Below are 18,907 nucleotides of genomic sequence, written 5' to 3' on the forward strand. Positions count from 1 at the left end.
CGGGTGTCTAGTTTTCAGAAATGGTAGGGTTTAGTAGGTTTCCCTATATGGCTGCTGAGCCCAGGACCAAAAATGCAGGTGCCCCCTGCAAAAACAAGTAGTTTTGTATCTGATAGTTTTGATGTGTCCACATAGGCCCTCATTTTGACTTCAACAGACTACAATGCAGACCGCTGAAGTACCGCCAGCCACAAGACCGCCAGTGATGGCAATCATCCGGCTGTCATATTATGACTGCTGGTGGCTCTCCGCCATAATTTGGGTGGTTGGCGGTGCAGTGGAGGTTTGCTCCGCTGGCACTGTCACGTCAATACAACACCACCACGCCTATTACGACTTAGTAGTAGTCGTGGCGGTGTTGTGCTGGTGGGGTGCTGGCAGCAGAGCAAGCATCATGGACCCCGTTCCCTCCCGAACGACCACCGTGACCACCAGGTAAGCTGATCGACCGACAGGGTAGGGGAGAGGGGTGTTGAGTGTTGTGTGCGTAAATGGGGGTATGTGTGTGTTTGTGTGAATGGAGGGGGGTGGAGGGTGTTGTGTGTGTTTGTGTGCATATGTATGCAAGTGTATGCATGTGTGAATGTGTGTATGCGGGGGTAGGGGATGTTGGAATGGGGATCGGGGTAGGGGGGGTGTTGGAATGGGGATCGGGGAGGGGGTGTCACGGCTTGGGGGGAAGGGGGCTTCAGATGGGGTCAGGATGGGGGAAGGGTCCTACATGGAGAGGGGGGTTGGGGTGTCCTGCAGTGGCGACAGAAATTAGAATTCCTGTTGCCAGTACTGCTACCGCCAGGGATTCCATGGCGGGGCTGCTGCCAAAGAATCCCTGGCGGTAGGGATACACAAAATACCGCGGGCAGTGTTAGGTGGACTGCCGGGTCGAAGGTGGTCTACCTTCGGCCAGGCAGTCCTACCACCCTGGCGGTACAGGTGGTGAACTGGCTGCAATACAGCCAGTTTACTACCATTGTCAAAATTTGGCGGTCCTGCCCTGCCACATTGTCGGCGGTCTGGCCACCACCGCTGGCGTGGCGGTGCAGGACAGCCAGGGTCATGATCACCACCATAGTGTTTTGGGGCATTTCCTTTCGCGGGCATTAGGCCTACCCACACAAGTGAGATACCATTTTTATAGGGAGTCTTGGGGGAACGCTGGGTAGAAGGAAATTTGTGGCTCCTCTCAGATTCCAGAATTTTCTGTCAACGAAATGTGAGGAGAAAGTGTTTTTTGGACAAATTCTGAGGTTTGCAAGGGATTCTGGGTAAGAGAACCTGGTGGGAGCCCCACAAGTCACCCCATTCAGAATTCCTCCCGGTGTCCAGTTTAAAAAAATTATAGGTTTGCTAAGTTTCCATAAGTGCAGGTTGAGCTAAAGGTCAAAATCCACAGCTAGGCACTCTCCAAAAAACAGGTCAGATTTCAATGTAACAATGTGATGTGTCCATGTATGTTTCCTGTCGCGAGCATTAGGCCTACACACTTTTTTACTATTGGGTCACGTTTCCAGCAGTTGATGGGAATACAAATACATTTCACACATATACAGTTGCGAATGTGCCTGAACAATACAGGGCGTACGCATATTTAGAGATACCACTATCTTATCAAGAACATAATAATTGGCTTGATGGCACCCTACCCCATGCAATATTACCAGTTAGGTGAGGTCCACTAAGTAATGATGGTCCTACCTGGCCTTTATTGGCCACTTATACACCACATCCTTTGGTTGCGAATTTAGCAGTAGCTGTGGTTCATCGCTTATACATTGAATTAATAGCAATATACAGACGATTAGTGCAATTTGTGATGCAAACTTTAAATACAAACCCAGCACGTGCTGCTCCAGCACATCCACGTGCAGTAACACCAGGCAATCCGGTGACTGTACATTCAATTTTGGCTAGCACAAAAAATTAATACTCTGGAAGCAGTATTTCCCCATACGGGACCTCAGGATAAACACAGAATATTAACAATGTGCTTCCCATTTGGAATGGTCCCTACAGTTTAAAACTGTAATACATGGGGCACGGTATTTGCAGCGCTCTATACATCGGCACACGGTACACCGACACTTGCCAACCTACCGGAAGTGCTTAAACAAATTCAAGATGAATACGTGGCTGCCCCGGCCCTAGATTTGGGAATGCAACTGATGGGCAATTTTGACACAGTTTCTTCAATCATCTTACGTAATCTTAAAAGGGAAGCAGTTGCACTGCAGTGCGCATGCGGCTTCATGACGTTCTGCAACAAGATCAGGAACGAGAGCTGCCTAAAATAATTGCGGAAACATATTCGAGTATCTGTCGAGATACCCTAGGAGCTAGACCACAAAAACCTCAATTTCAGGGTAAAATTATTCAAAATAATTCTAAACAACAACCTGAGGGTAATAAGAAACGCTAGGATAAAAAGCAACAAACGCCTAAAAAAGAAAGGGGAGAATCTCCACGTACGGAGACCACACAGAATAGATATAATCTCAGGAATAGAGATAATATAAAAACGCCAGATAGATATCAATATACTGATACACGCCAGTCTCGTTCCTTTCAGGACTCATCGGAAAAAAGAAATGAGAGAGGTGGGCGATCAGAGCGAAGAACAGAGTACGTGAAATCGAGACAGGAATCACTACGCTCTTCGGAGGTTTATGTTAAAAAGGAAGAGAAACCTGTGCAACAAAAACAACAATTTAAAAAGAAAAAGGTGGCAGCAGTCTCAGTTCGACATGCCACACAGGAAGAGGGTCCTCTTGAAGAACAAGAACTGGGCTCTAGCATTGCTAGACAGTGCAGCAGAGGTCACAATAGTTCGCCGGAATCTTCAAGAGCATCTGGAGGTGAAAGCAAATGATGACTTTATACAAGTAGAAACAGCGGACATGCGTGTCTCCGAGCCTGATAGGGTATACAAAGTAACACTACAATTAGAAGGAGACACTGAACGCATGATACACGCAATCTTTTAGGATCGCATAGTCAAAGTGTATGACATCTTGTTGGCTGAACAAGATTGGCCTCCTGACTTTGTCCGCACCTGCCCATATGGAGAAGATGTCATTAAACCTTCTTTCTCGCCCCTTGTTGTGGAAGAACTCGCTGAATCCTATTCTACAGAATGGGCTCTAGCACAGGCACCCGCGTTATACAGAAATCACGTGGGGTGGGATAGGGACTCTACCTACCATGTCATTCCCTTTAAAAGTGAACCTCAGCCACAACCGCAGTATCCCATAAAAGATGAAGCAAGGGCACTGGTGATAGAGATACTCACGCAATTAGAATACCAGGGTGTGATTGAACCCTGTGTCTCACCGATGAATAACCCTTTATTTCCTGTAGCTAAGCCGGACCATTCATACAGAATAGTCTTAGACTACAGACATTTAAACGGACATACACGTACATATGCTATACAAAATTCACATAGCACTACACTAATGAGCAACATAGTGTAGAAAAAATACAAAACAACTTTAGACATTTCAAATGGGTTCTTCTGCCAGAATATAGCGCCTGAAAGCAGGGACTTAACAAGCTTTAGCGCATTAGGCTCTCAGAAAAAAGTCTGTTGTTTGCCTCAGGGGTATAAGAACAGCCCAGGACTGTTTGTGGCGCGTGTGACTGCCATATTACACGAGATTGACTCTGAAGCATTGTCATATGTAGATGATATATATCTCATGGATGATGAGTTACTACAACATTTAAGACGGGTAGCCCGCATTGTTGCAGGGTTTGCCGAACTTGGCTACAAATTTAAATTAAAAAAAAACAAAAATTGCCTTCCTCAGCGTCCTGTGCCTGGGATATGAGCTGTCGAGTGAAGGGAAGAGCCTAGTGCCACAATTTTTAGAAAAATGTGTACAATTACAACCACTCCAATCGTTGTTGGGTTTCCTAAATTTTGGCAGAACCTACATTCCCGATTATGCAACATGCATAAAACCTTTATATGACTTAATACGTCCCAGTTTTTCAAGTAAATTCAGGACAGTTGAACATACACGCACTCTTCGAGAATTGCAGACAGACATGCTAGCAGCAAAACATTTACACACAAGGGACAACAAAACACATTTGGTCATCAGGATAATAGCTGGGGCCATCGGTTTCACCTATGTGACATTTAATTAAGGTGAGAGAGTCCCGATTGCATGCAAATCACATTTGTATTCAGCAGCTGAATAACGCTTTGCACCCACTGAGAAAATTCTCACTGCTGTACAGATGGCTGTTATTAAAGAAAGACCTCTTGCCCAAGGGAAATGCATTATTGTTGTTTCTCCAATTCGGCTGTTACAAAAGCTAGCGTTCCGAACGCAAAAGCACTACATCCACATTGGATACAATGTGCTACGTCTTTAACAGCCACTGATGTAGACTACATTTTCGATCCAAAATTACAAACTCAAGAATTTCTACAATATGAAGTAGAATATCCAGTTCCAGCGAATACTTTGCCTATCAATCAATATCATAGAGTCATGTACACCGATGGCTCTGCGTAACCTGCGATTGGAACTAAACATCAATACTCTGCTGCTTGCGCAGTCGTAAGTGGCTAAATGGAGGGGGAGAAATTCTGTCCCCTACATACCTATACACAGACCTTAGGGGATTGTACGGCACAATTGGCTGAGCTAAAAGCTCTGCTGATGGCACTAGAACATACGGATCCGGCGCAGCCTACGCTGATTGTTTGTGATTCATATTACTGTGTCCAGTCCTTTAATGAATATCTGCATTATTGGTGGCAGAATGGGTTCAGAGATTCCAAAGGCAACACCATAAAACACAGACTCCTGTGGGGGAAGGTAGCAGACCTGAAAGAGACGCTATCGAAAGTCCATGTTGTGCATACACTTGGACACCAGCGCGTTGGAATACACGCTGCTGGAAATACTTTGGCTGATGAAGCGGCAAAGTCAGCAGTGGCAGTAGCCACTGTAGCTGCAGTGACTCATTTGAGTTCCAAACCAGACACAGACACTTTGGCTGCCATAAAAGCTACGGTTGATGGTACGCCCCATCCTAAAGGATTCCCTAACAAATATCAATACTATATGGGAGGTATGCTGAATGCTGAAGTTAAAATTCCAGGCATAGGCGTATGTGACATCCCCAATGAAGATATAGGACCACAATTGATCAAAGCAACGCATGAGGGAGTGGCATCTGCACATGCTGGTGTGGCGGCTACAATTTCACTCTTACAGGCCCGTTCTTGGTGACCCTGTCTCTACAAAGAGACTAAGCAGTATGTCCTTTGTTGTGACATCTGTCAACAAATTAAAATTTCCATTGCCAAGCGCCCGCTGCAAACACCCCTCTTAATTTCTAACAGACCGTTACAGTGTGTGTACTTGGACCACTGCGGTCCACTAACACTTTGTGCATACAAATATATATTAGTCACTGTTGATTCATGCTCCAGATTTGTATGGGTGTAGCCACAACGCTCGGCTGAGGCTCGGACTGTTATTAAAGATTTGCGAGTCTTTATCAGTGCATATGCAGCTGCGGCGTTCCACTCGGACCAGGGCCCTGCTTTCGCCTCAAGGGCATTCAGGGACACCATGGCTTTGTTGGGGGTCCAACTGCAGTACTCGTCTCCATTTCATCCCGAGGGTAATAGTGTTGTGGATCGATTGAACCGTGATTTAAAGCAATCCTCAACAGCCAGAGTCTTAGGTACGGGTCGTAGTTGGCTTACCCACCTGTATGGAGTTCAGAGAGCACTAAATAACCTGCCTAGAAGGTCCCTGGGGGGTTGTACTTCATATGAGTGCCTGTACAGAACTCAAATGTTTGTTCTGGATCTTGATGGTCCTGGCGTGGAGGCACCAGAAACACCTTTTGACATAAATGACTGTGTCACTGATTTACAGGAATTACAACAGTTTTGTGGGGATAACTCTTCTAAAAGTGCTGCCTCCACAGGAATTAAGGATGTGCCTGTAACATCTACTGGTTGAATTCCCAGAGTTGGGGATTTTGTACGTGAAAAGGTTGCAGTGAAAAAAGAATTTGGCCCTTCTTATCGGGCACCAATCCCTGTACTGGGGATACACGGTACCAGAACTGTTATTCTACCACCGTTGCCAGGTGCCAAAGAAAATCATTTTGTTTCAATTGACAATGTCAAACTATAGCATGTGGCCGATTCTGCACAGCCGACCAAAAGGGAACATCCAGTAGTTCCCGAATTCCTTTCACTACTGGAGAAGAAGTTCCGCTACAAGTTGTTTATACCAACACTGATACCTCTCCGAGCTTCGGGAGGGTGGATGATGATGATCTTGCATTAGTTCCACTAACAAGCAATTTAGAAACATTTGATTAAGTCTTCTCGACTAGAAGCCAGACAGATGGTGCTGTCTACAGTGTGCCACCACAGGAAACACCAACTCCACCAATGACCACGGCTATGCCATTTGCACAAACTGCCTCTGGTTACTTTGCAGACTTTAACGACGGTCTATCGGACTTTGCCGCCTCTTCGACTGCTGACCTGTCAAGTGCAAGTAAGCTAATACATTGGCTTAAAGAAACATTTCATTTTTCTATGTATGGCTTTACATGACTGTCCTAGCCTTTCTGCTTTGGATTGGTTTTGTTATTACCTTTTTCTTGTTAATACATGGTCATTTTCTTCCCGAGAGATCAGCGGTTGAACAGGTAGAGCAGGTTTTAAAACCACATTTTTCATCACATAAGGTCCGAAGAGACTTATCATTTGTGAATATCTCTGCAGTACCAATTCCTGATGGGATTGTTTGGGGGCAAAGTAATATTTGATATATATGGTCCCACGGAAATTATTCAAATACCGTATGTGTTTAAATTATCTATGAATGATATGGCCATACCAGGCATTGTGTCTGATGATTGGGATGTGAAAACAGTTGATTCTATGATGGCAGAATTGCAATATTATACTGTCTTTGAAAACGAGGATGTTTACCAATTTAAAGAAAATTATGGTGATATGTTTTGCTATAATTATTATGGGCACCACTTCATACATAGGGCGAGTAGTCCCAAAACTATATTTAATTACACGCAATGGGAACATTGTCTAACTCCACCGCAAGGGAGTTTTAAAAGTTCGCGTATTTTTCTGGGCATCGTCAAAAAAATGCTGAGTCATATTATTTTAAAGTAACTCCTACTAAGGATATACATATGCTATTGACCAACACAAACTGTATATATTCAGAATACTTTGTTTCCCGGTTATCAATAGAAGGTTATGAATATTGGTCCAAATATATTGATTTCAAAAGTGTTTGGGGAACAAAAAATTGGCAGACCAAGGTAACAGAAACATTGTTTAGAGCATGTCTCATCCCTGTTCAAATGATCTTTTTAAATGAAACAGTGCAACAAACAAATTGTTTAGGCTTAGCAACAATCAGAGAATCAAACATGCCCAGTATACCTGCCCCTGCAAAATTTGACAACTGGCAAAAGTACATGAATGCAACGAAAGATGAGCTAAATGAGTGGGTCCAGAATGGTACGTTTAATGCTTCACTGACTCATCCAGGCGGGTGGTTATTGTGGCCCATAGATACCAACAGGTGTCATCAACGTTTTGTCACCTCCTCGGGGGGTTTTAGAACGAGTAAGCCAGACCCTTGCTATATATCACCAGAACATGCTGACATAATTACAACATATAGGGGGTAATTTTGACCCTGGCGGTACGGGACCGCCAGGGCTAAAATGACGGAAGCACCGCCAACAGGCTGGTGGTGCTTCCTTGTGTATTACGACTGCGGCGGAAGCGCCGTGGTCGCACCGCCGGGGCTGGCGGTATTCTGCCACTTTTGCCCCGGCGGTGATAATGCTTGCAGGGCTGCCCAGGGGATTACAAGTCCCCGACCGCCAGCCTTTTTCTGGCGGTTTGCACCGCCAGGAAAAGGCTGGCGGAACGGGGAGTCGTGGGGCCCCTGGGGGCCCCTGCACTGCCCATGCCACTGGCATGGGCAGTCCAGCAGCCCCCTGACAGGGCCCCATGCAGCTTTTCACTGTCTGCTATGCAGACAGTGAAAAGCGCGACGGGTGCAACTGCACCCGTCGCACGGCCGCAACACCGCCGGCTCCATTTGGATCCTGCTCCCATGTTGCGGCCCACATCCCCGCTGGGCCAGCGGGCAGAAACTTTCTTTTCCCTGGAGTGCAGTGGGACATTATTCCCCATTTCAACTTCCGTTGTTCCTTTTTAATCCTGGCCTGATCCTTTTCCTGATTCATTAAATTATGATGCCTATGGGTCAGAGTCAATTTTAACTGTATTTTTCTCTCCTTTTGTTTTTTGTCAGTATTGTTCGCAGACCTTATTTTCTCTGCTACATTACTTTCGGTTGAATGCCACCACCATGTGTGGTATGGTCCGCCAGACATTGTAGTGCCGGTCTGACGAAGGAGATAGCCCAGTGATGATGCTCAGCATCCTAGTGGATGCGTGAGGGCTCTCCTGCTAATACTGACTCTTTCTCTTCCTGCATACACACTTACTGGAACAGTGTACTATTTGTGTACTATTTCCATTTATATACTTAGGTTTCGGGAGACTGTACACTGGACCACAATTCTCGCAGTCCCTCTCATTTTTTTAATTTGTTACAAGATTTCTTGTCAGGCCCCAAGATACCACGTAGGAAGCGTTTCTTGTATGCAGTATACAATGAAATAAGGAAACTTTCCCAACAAAAGGCTGCAGCCCGGTTAAGGCAAATAGACCAGGAAAATTTGAAAAAGGCATTAGCTGTTGTGGATAATGGGATTAACACCTTGTCCGACCGGATATATACAATTAACAACATTGTTTCTTCTGCTATAGACATTATACGATCTGATATGTCTTCTTTATACCATGGACAGAGTCAGACCAGGTCTATTATGCAGTTGGGTTGGTCACTTCAAACATTGAAGGCAGGTCGCATTCCGTGGCAGCACATCAGTGCCAGTTAAATATTTTTTCCCTTATATTTAACGCTGCAACAACAACTAATGGCTAAAAAAGAACGATTTATGTCATGCTTAACATTGCAAAAATAGAAAGACTGCCTTTTAACGTGGCCGAGATCCCTTCGGCAGAGTGGTTAATACACAGGTTTATTAATCTGCCTATTTCAACATTACAATTCACTTCTTGTTTGAAACACGTTACGGTAGGGAGATATGAAAAGCTGGGAGTTAATTACATCCATGAGGTGTGGGAGCTTCCCTTCTCGTACAAATGCCTCAATAGCTTGAAAGAGGTCTTTCTTAGCGGCAGTGAATGCGAGACTTCAGTCAGCCATTCGATGATTTGTAAGCAGCTGTCCTTGCATGGGGCGTGTAACGCCTCGTTTGCAAACTTGGCTTGCTATCTGAAGGGAGTTCCAGTCCCCTTGATTAAGTGCACGTTCCAGGTGCTTTCAAACGGCAGCTACGTCCTTCTCAATAGTGAAGACTGTTGTGGCATGCGGGCCGGAATAGTTTCCGTTGTTTCGGTCTCTAAGGTCGTCACATGCTGCAGGAACATGTTGTTTCCCCCCACTAAATTAAGGGAGGTAGCTGATATCTGGCCTCATATTGCTACTTCAAAGGTGAATTTTGACAAGTTGAGTAGACTCAAGGCTTCATTGTTTCAGAAGCATGTGGCCCTTACATCTGCACGCAAGACCTACGCACTTCAAGTGGCAATGTCGTCGGCTGAAATACAGTCCCTGTTAAATACAAACTTTCCGAGGCACTTTGGTGAACTCGTGGGACGTATATTTAATGCGTCCAGCACAGCTGGATTAGCACATTTTTTCAAAACTGTTGGTATTGGTTTTGTTCACACCTTCTCCTCTATATTTGGTTTGATACCTTCAGCTATTCACTCAATTTTCAGAAGTATTTTGGGGGGATTTCCAATACCTTTGGCTTTATTAGCCGGCATTTTGCTCTTGCTGTTGTTTTTCCGCAATGGCTGTCCCGCCACAACAAGGACAAATGAAGGAGCTCCCATCAGCGCAACTGTGTCGTGAACGCATGATGCAGCAATTTGGAGCAACACTCGTGGAACATTTGGGGTGTGACTGGTCTTTGTCATTAAGACCCGTTTTGGATTGTGTGCAGCCCGTGTTTCGGTGCCGTTGGTGCTCTTTTGAACATGCACTAGAAGTTTGTCTTTCACAGCAACGCCCCTTGGTGATTGATGCTGATCTGTTGATGTTCTTGTTGAGGGTTCAATACCAGAAATCCGCACTGTGGTTGCATTTGCTAAGAGAAGCTGATTACGAGCTACCCTTCTTGGAGGAAGTTGCCATCAACTCGTTAATGGGCACTGCACGGGATGCCGCCTTGGTTGATACTGGGGCTATGGAACACACCTGCTCCTTAGTCGTTTTTGGCGCGGATTTACTGGTTCTGTCATCTGGCGAAGTGGAAGATCTCTTGCTTTCCATGACTTGTGCTTGATTCAGAACTGTTCTAAATTGACATTTTTTTTTTATTGCGGCTCCAAGCCACATGCTCATTTTTAAAATTGTCAAGTAGTATGCTTGTGTGTCCTCTTAACTTGTCAAAATTAAGTAGGGTTTTACATATATTTTAGGTTAAGATATTTTAGATTTAGCTTGAACCACTTTCTACCAACAAGGGGAGGGTGTTGTGTAGCCATTTTAAGTATAGCTCCATGCACGTTAGTTTAATATACTAGGCCGCTGTGCACCTTGACCTAGATATATTTTATTCAGCTTTGCACTGTTATTTTTACAATAACCAGTTTTACGGTCTTGTTTTAATTTCTTCTATCAAACTGTTTAGCTTAGTTCAGCACTGTGTTCTCAAACAATGCATTCTTGATCGCCCTGTGCTTCAGTCAAGGCTACAGTCTGGTACATTGCCGGTAAACGTAGTCGAAGTTTAGTCTCTAACATTCGTAGAAAATACACATCCTTACGTAGAGACATTTTCTTAGAATATCTGCTGTGTTAGTTATAAAAATACTTTCTAGTCCTAGTACACGTCAAGAGGGAGATTCCAGCCAGGGAACCACAACTGTTTGCTGAATGCCCCGTTGCAGATGCTGACGCAGATTACAGGCCTTTGCTCAGGTATGAGGGTTGATGTCCTCCCGGGGGAACCTGAAAGGCAGGCTTAGAGCTTAACATGCTGTGCTCGAAATATAATTTGGAGAGGGAATAATCCATCGATTCTAGCAGCACTATGATAGCCGTATTCTTGTGTTTCACTCTCATCGTCACTATTTTAATATTACTGGATTCTGTAGTTCTGGTTATTGCAGCTCACGTTTTGCTATCCAAAATGCAGTTGTTTTATTAAACCAATCTTTAAAACCTACACTGCCTTTATTGTCATTTATAAATGAGACCGCACTGTGTATGAGAGAACCGGTTGTGACTTGAGTGACCATGACTTCCCTGAGAAGTACTGATACGTCATGGGCTTGGCTGCCCAATTGTCTCTACCATTCGGGAGAGATGAGGCACTGCTAGTTAGCCGGAGCAAAACCCGGATTTGGAGCAACAAGTGTCATCCACCGTGGGTCAGACTCAGTCCCCCACACTGTGGACGATCTTGCTGCTAAAAATCCAGTAGCCTCATTAGGATAATGAGAGCCTACGCGACACCAGCAGACGTAACAGTATATTACTTTTGAAAATCTGACATTGCAGAAAAAGTTACAGAGTAAATCGTGGCGAAAAATGGCTTCACCTCAATTTCAATATTGTTTTCTTTCAGCTGTTATTTTCTGTCGGAATACCATGTAGGATCTACACAAATGACCGCTTGCTGAATTCAGAATTTTCTCTACTTTTCGGAAATGTTTAGTTGTCCAGGATCCAGCATGGGTTTCACACCCATTTCTATCACTAACTGGAAGGAGGCTAAAAGCACAAAAAATTGTAAAAATGGGGTATGTTCCTGTAAAATGCCAAAATTGTGTTGAAACATGTGGATTTCTGATTCAAGTCTGCCTGTTCCTGAAAGCTGGAAAGATGGTGATTTTAGCACCGCAAATCCTTTTCAGGGAAAGAATCACAAACCTGCAGCCCCTTTTTCCCATTAAAAAAAAAAAAAAAAAATTGCTGATTTTGCCGAATTTCTTGGTCTCCTTCAGGTGAATCCACAAACCCCAGATACCGCTACAATCCCTAGGATGTTGGAAAAAAAGGACGCAAATTTGGCGTGGATAGCTTATGTGGACAAAAAGTTATGAGGACCTAAGCGCGACCGGCCCCAAATAGACAAAAAAAGGCCTGCCACCTGAGGGGTTAAGGTAAAATGTCTCTACTAAATTGATTGGGTTCACTTGTTTTGCGGTCATTTTAATGTGTTATAGCAGTCAAATATTTGCAAGTAATAATGTTTTTAGCCCAATAGTGGTGATGTGCGTGGGGGAGGGGTGCAATATAAACCAATCTGAATAATATCTGTTAAAACTGCTCACGCTTACCTCCTTCTAGCTAGTGTCAAATTAGCGGCGCCCAGCTCATATTCTTTGTGGTCAAGGACAAGTTGTTATGTTTATTTTGACCTTTGGACAAGTACGCCCAACCCCTGGCAGTGGGTGCTTTGATGGCAATTAAGGTAAGATTTGCATCCATAAAAGAGTGAGTATGGTTCATTAGTGTAAAGTCTTTATTATTAGCCGACCACTTTAAGGAAATGCTGTGAGCTAAGCATGTATTACAGACAGTGGTTCCAGTATAAAAATGTGTACATACAATTTGAAGCTATCTGCAATTTTCCCAGAAAACACTACTTGCAGAAGCTTGAAGGCAAGATTGATAATTCTTTGTTTTCAAAATAAAATGTAGAAAAACAATAGCAACCAGACCATTTTGCTAAACTGTGCATTTCTTTGAGAAATCTTTTTAGTAAAATATCTTTGATACATGATAGTAGTTCCCAAAAAATATTATTATTGGTAAATCATTGTAAACCAGTATCAGCATGATTATGAGAAACATGAAAATAAACAAGAACTGGCAAAGACAACAAGTCTGGTAGTGATTGCCAGCCTTTTGGCTTTGTCAATGCGTGTTTTGCTAACAGGAGACTTTATTAGGGGCCCTATTATTGAGAAAGCCACAAAAGCGCACTGATGGCCTATATCCTAGCCTTAGCACAGATTTACACTTTCATGAATTTGCAAGAATTTACAGAAGTAGGCCTGGAATCCATATTCCTAGAAAAAGTTTGTGAACTGCATTTTAACAAAAGCATATGTATATCTGCTGAGCGTTTGCAAGTGAACATTCGCTATAACCCCTTTTTCCCGTACTCGGTGAAGGTCTACTTCTGCTCTTGTCAGAAGTAAATTGCCAGCCTTTCACAGTGTAGGTGTGCACAGACTTAAAAGGGCATTCAACCCTGGAACTACAATTTTTCGCTACATTGTGACCCAGTACATAGATTTGCGGAAAGGTGGCGAAAACATGGCATTGCTAGAAACCAAACACTGCTTTAATATTAGTGCTTGTAAAATCAGAGAGGCTATTATCAGATCTCTGATATAAAGAACAATGCCATAATGTGTCACCTCAGTGCATGGCCCCAAAGGGACAAGTAGATTTACGAGGCATTCCATCCCATGGACAAGTAGATATTTTATAAAATTCTACATCCCTGCAAACCTACAAATGCAGGTGGGTGTCAAGTCCTATTCACTCACAGAACTCTGATCCTTATCTCTGCATTGTATTTCATACATGTTGTTTCATACACAGGGCCGGCTTTAGCGCTGGTGCTGCCTGGCGCAACAATCTTTTTTGGCACACCCCCATGACCTCCTCCTTGGATTCCCTCCCTACCACTCAGCAAAGTGATCCTCATCTCTCCATAGCCCCTCTGTCACATACATTTCATTTTTTGAAGGCACTGGTTAAGGCTGGCTTTCCTAATCCACTCAGCTATCCACATAAAATACAGATCGGTTCTTTGCAGCTGGCATATTAACCCTCTGTGCTGAAGCAAGGCAGCAAAAAGTGTGACAAAAATAAACCATTTGGATAAAGAACTAAAACTGAGTACCTGTAAAAATATTACCATGTACCCACTGACATCTGCTGGCCTAATCTAATCTATGTCCTCTAATGACTAACTGAAGTTAATGCCATTTGCTTTTTATCTCTTCTTGTTGTAATGCGACCGTTTATCTCACTGACTTGGAAATAATAAGGCAAAAACCTAATTCAGTCAATATGACTTAGGTCCTACTCTACATCCCCTTCTTCTCTGGAATACAACAGTCTACCAAATGAAGCTTCAGGCCCTAGACATTCATAAGGGCAAATGCTGGTGACAGTGTTTAGCTTTTCTCAATAATGACCTTAATCTTTGTCCCTCCTACTACTTGACTTGGTCGTCTGTTCATTACCCGTCCTATTGACTTAAGAATTAATCTGCCCGCCTAAGATATTTCACATGAATAATATTGCACTGCATATCTCAGGCGCTGCTTCTCAAATTATACTAAAAAAGAATGTGCAGAAGGGGCTTAAGTGGAAACAATTCAAAAACAAAAAACATACACAGCATCAAAGCAGGCAGAGTTTAGGAAGGAACAGCTTTCTATGCATTGCATGAGCTGCTACCATTTTTGGGAAAGCTTTTTTGAAAATCTTCAAATGCACCACACTCTGCTGCACACCTGTTCTAGACTGGCCTGTCTGTAACTGACAGTAGGTCTAGGTCTGAGAGGGGTGGTTTTGACCTGATAACTTGAAACCATTGTGCAAAGAGTCCTCCATTTTTAATCAACCTGACAAAGGGCCTGATTTAGATCTTGGCGTTCAGGGTCACTCTGTCACAAGAGTGATCGTTTTTTAATCCGCCGCATTACGATTTCCATAGGATATAAAGGAATTGTAATACTGCGGATGGGACATCCGTCAAATTTGTGACAGAGTAATTCTGTCCGTCAAGATCTAATTCAGGCCTATAGTATACAACTATGTAGGATCTTCAATAGATGTTTGCTCCTAAGGATCCATGGAGAGCCCTACAGCAATGTTGGCTATCCTTCTGCATTTCTTTCACAATCTAGTCTTGGAGCTACTATTATTAAGGGAAGAAAGAATGACAAACCACGCATATGGCAGGATTCTGGTGAATAAACCATATGTCATCATCTGTTGTTGTGCTTTGTCTTGTATCGCATTTACATTTGAGCTCTAATGTGGGAGTCACCCTTGCTGTCCTTACTGACATCTGTACTTTAATTAGTGTTCATCTAACATTTTATTATTCAATAATAGAAATATATCTGAAATATATTGTGAGAAATTATGGAATTATAGACTACAACATACAGTTTGTTTTCAGGGGTGTGGAATTTAATAAAATATCTACTTGTCCATGTGACAGGTTACTTCTTACATCTACTTGTCCTGTAAAAAAATCTACTTGTCCCTTTGGTGCCATGTAGTACGGCGACAAATTATGGCAGAAATCTCATTATGTAAGAGCTCTGATAATAGCCTCTCTAATTATGTCAGGGCTACTACTATAGTAGGGCTTGAATACTTGCAATTTCCAACCCTACTATAGGAATGTCCTTATTTTGCCACCTTTCCGCAGATCTACATACTGGGGGCTTGAGGAAGCAGTAAGCAATAGTTCCAGGGCTGGAATGCCTTTGAGTCTGCAAACCTACTAACTTGCATGTTTTAAGGATTTTCACCAGCTCTTCCCTAATCTTTTCCCATAATGAGAAAGATTGGAAATGTACTCCTGACAAGAGCAGAAGTAGAAGTTCTCCCAGGGTTGGGAGAAAGAGGTTGGAGGGAAAGTTGCACCGCCCACAATGTCATCCCTAGAAATTGTTTTCACATCCTCGTCACCGAGAAGACTGATCACCCGCCTCTATACCTCCACTCAGGTTTCTGCCCCGCTCTCTGCATCTAGAGCCAGAGTTGGGTGGGATGAAGACCTCTCCACTACACTCTCCGATGAACAATGCACTTATTGCTGTAGCCAACTGGAATACCTCTCCCCAATTACGGACTCAGTCTCATACACTTTAACTATTTACATCACCTTTACCGATACTCCTAACAACTACTTATGATAGGCTTGGCCCCAAATGCGAAATGCGTTAGATGAAGAGACACACGAGCCTCCTTTTTGCACGTAGCCTGGCTTTGTCCGCAGATAATGTCATCTTTGGAGAAGGTCTACAGAATAACACTTGAAATAACTGGCCACCGCCCATCCTGGACGCCGTTGGTGACATTAGGCCATGTATTGAAGGTACCTGTTGAAAGCAGACGCCTTACAGCTATGCTAATCCTGTTATTGAAAAGGAGAGTGGCCATGCACTGGGGAAGGCACCCTGCCCCTACAGCTTCTGCCTGGCTTCACGATTTTATATACAGTACAGACACGCATTGGGACCTCATGTCGCCATGCTCCCGAGCCAGAGACATATGGGCCCCCCTCCGCGCTTACCTATGCGCCCAGAACGGTGACCCTCCCCAATTTCTATGACAGCACCATCGAATCACCCAAGCTGTCATACCACTGGCTAGAGAGCACCATCCCCAATCCGGGCTATGGCCAATTTCGTGGCTTCAATTAAGTACAGGTCTGCGACCTCCAGGTAATGCATGTAAAAAGTAGTGCTAATTATACTTGGTTAACGGCCCAAACGTGGGAATTTATGTAATGTGTTGTAATTTAAGATGCAAATCCGTAACTGTGTTGGGTGTCGGCAATTCTTGTATCGACTACATATTGACTGCACCTCATGTCGTTTGGTTGTAAATCTTTCTCATGCAAAACCAATTTAAACAATTGCTTAGCAAAGCCATGCTTCCTTGGAGAAGAATGCAATACGCCCTTAAAACCTCTTTAAATATTGTCCCGCGTTCACCTGTGAAACTAGGCTAATGTTCTTGTACCAAGGTACGAAAAGCTATTTGAACTCCTCAGGCCGTCTTTCAATCCGTTCGACCGATTCTCCATGCTTTAAACTAGGTTTTATAATCTACCATCTGTGACATATTGTCCCCCAGCCTCATCCGGGGAAACCACCTCTGAGCTCAATTTAAAAATAGTTTAGATTGGCATTAATTTTCCCAGGAATTCTTTGGGGAAAGCTCAAATTCACTCTGTGTCTCAAAAGTCCATTTAGTTTTCACAGAACGCACTTTAAATATATGATTTGTCTCACATACATTTCCTCAAAAAAATCATATAAGAATAAAAACTTAATCTAAAATACAAACGATGATGCATTTTAGTGTTTTAAAATGTCTCATGATCGGTGCATTGTTTAAAAAACTGTGGGGCAATAGACCCGGGTGTCATCATCTAGGGCCATACCGCCCAACCCCCCCATCCCGTCTATGGGATCACCTCCCTGAAATCACAAGAGTCCATCCCACCCTGCTGTACTTATGAAAGGTCCTAAAGTTGCACCTTCCCAGAGCCCCCTTAAAGTCTTGCTTTGCAACTGGTTTGGTGAATTTACAACCCATGTGTTTCTCTACCCAGGGTGGGCGCAGTCACGTTGGTGGACAAGCCGTTCAGACACACAACTCTTTGCCACTGCAGTCTCTGTGCTGGGTTCAGTTCCCCTACATTGGCAAACCAACAGCCTAAATCAGACCCTAGGTGACACCATGAAGGAAAGTCTCACTCACGGATGCAGAGGGCTGTCACATCCCAAGCACTCTGTGTACTCGGATGCAGTTGTCCGCACACCATAGTGGAGCTCCAAGGCTGATACCCGGTAGGGCAGGTCACGTCCACACGGTCTCCTGGGTTGTACCACTCTTTGTACGGTGTAAGGGTAATAGCAAACCATATGTTTGTCGGTTTCTGGCACTGCTCTGAAAAACAACGTCAATATAAGATTCATTAAGGATCATTAACCAAATACATTATCTAAAAAGTCCATCAAGAGCATTTCTCAGATGAAATATGGTGGGTACAGAACAGAATATCAGACAGCAGCGACAGTCAAACAGTCATTACAAAAAACACGAACAAACACTGCCCACAGTCACAGACGGCATACACACTCCTGAGAACAAAACACTTGACAATACCAATCCATGATGTTTTTTATTCCATTCTTGTGGATACCAAAGGATGTGTGATGCTAACATATTCTTTGGTGTCCTTTAGAATGGTGATGCTCATGTCAGTTCCTAATGTCACTGTTAGCAGTGCTCAGCCACACGTGGCCGCACTAAAGCTGGCACCCACATGAGAAGTGACAGTGAATTGTGCATCTTGTGTATGTGTGGCCTTTTGATCTCTGCAGCCTAAGAGATCCTACTCATCCCAGGCTCATACTCTGAATACAGGTGACAAAGGGGGGAGCGGTACACTAAGCTCCAGGACTGGCAACTACACCCATAACCCGGTGGCTGTGAGCCTTCTGCGTCTATCAGATCTGCTACAGGCGGGGTCTCTTCTAATGCTTCCTCACCATTCAGACCACATTTCATGCTGGCATCAGCTGTGCCTCGTTGTGAGCTGTAAACGGGCCTTAGCAACTAAACAGTCTGTGTGACTACATTATACCCGTTAGTAGGGGCATAAAATATTCCTGACCCAGACCAACATTGAACCTGATGTTTTAGCAGCAGTGCTCACAGGTCTTATATACACATTTTATTTACAAACCAATGAGGATAATGAGACTTGTGCCATAGTGTGCAAATCAACAGTGGTCTCGGATGTAGCCCGAGTAATTGCCAGTGACTGAGATTAACTCAAGCATTACCACATCACCTTTTTGTATACTTCAATGCCGTGCCCTAAGTGTGACAGGTGTGCCCGGATGTTGGTTCTGCACTAACTGTGCCACTGGAACCATGCTATGGGCAACTGATGAGCCCCAATCAGAGCGAAACAGGTCTTGGGTTCCGTC

The 18,907-nt window shown here is 43.9% G+C and overlaps 1 protein-coding gene across 1 annotated transcript in view; it reads right to left on the bottom strand.

Annotated features, from left to right (window-relative positions):
- LOC138290833 (uncharacterized) overlaps positions 1–18,907 on the bottom strand; it is a 322,008-nt gene that overhangs the window by 80,371 nt on the left and 222,730 nt on the right. Inside the window, exon 8 of the mRNA XM_069230277.1 lies at positions 17,670–17,858. Coding sequence (XP_069086378.1) covers positions 17,670–17,858 — 189 coding nt within the window. The remainder of the gene's footprint in view (positions 1–17,669; positions 17,859–18,907) is intronic.

Source organism: Pleurodeles waltl, chromosome 1_1, assembly GCF_031143425.1.
Source record: "Pleurodeles waltl isolate 20211129_DDA chromosome 1_1, aPleWal1.hap1.20221129, whole genome shotgun sequence".
NCBI classification, from domain to species: Eukaryota; Metazoa; Chordata; class Amphibia; order Caudata; family Salamandridae; genus Pleurodeles; species Pleurodeles waltl.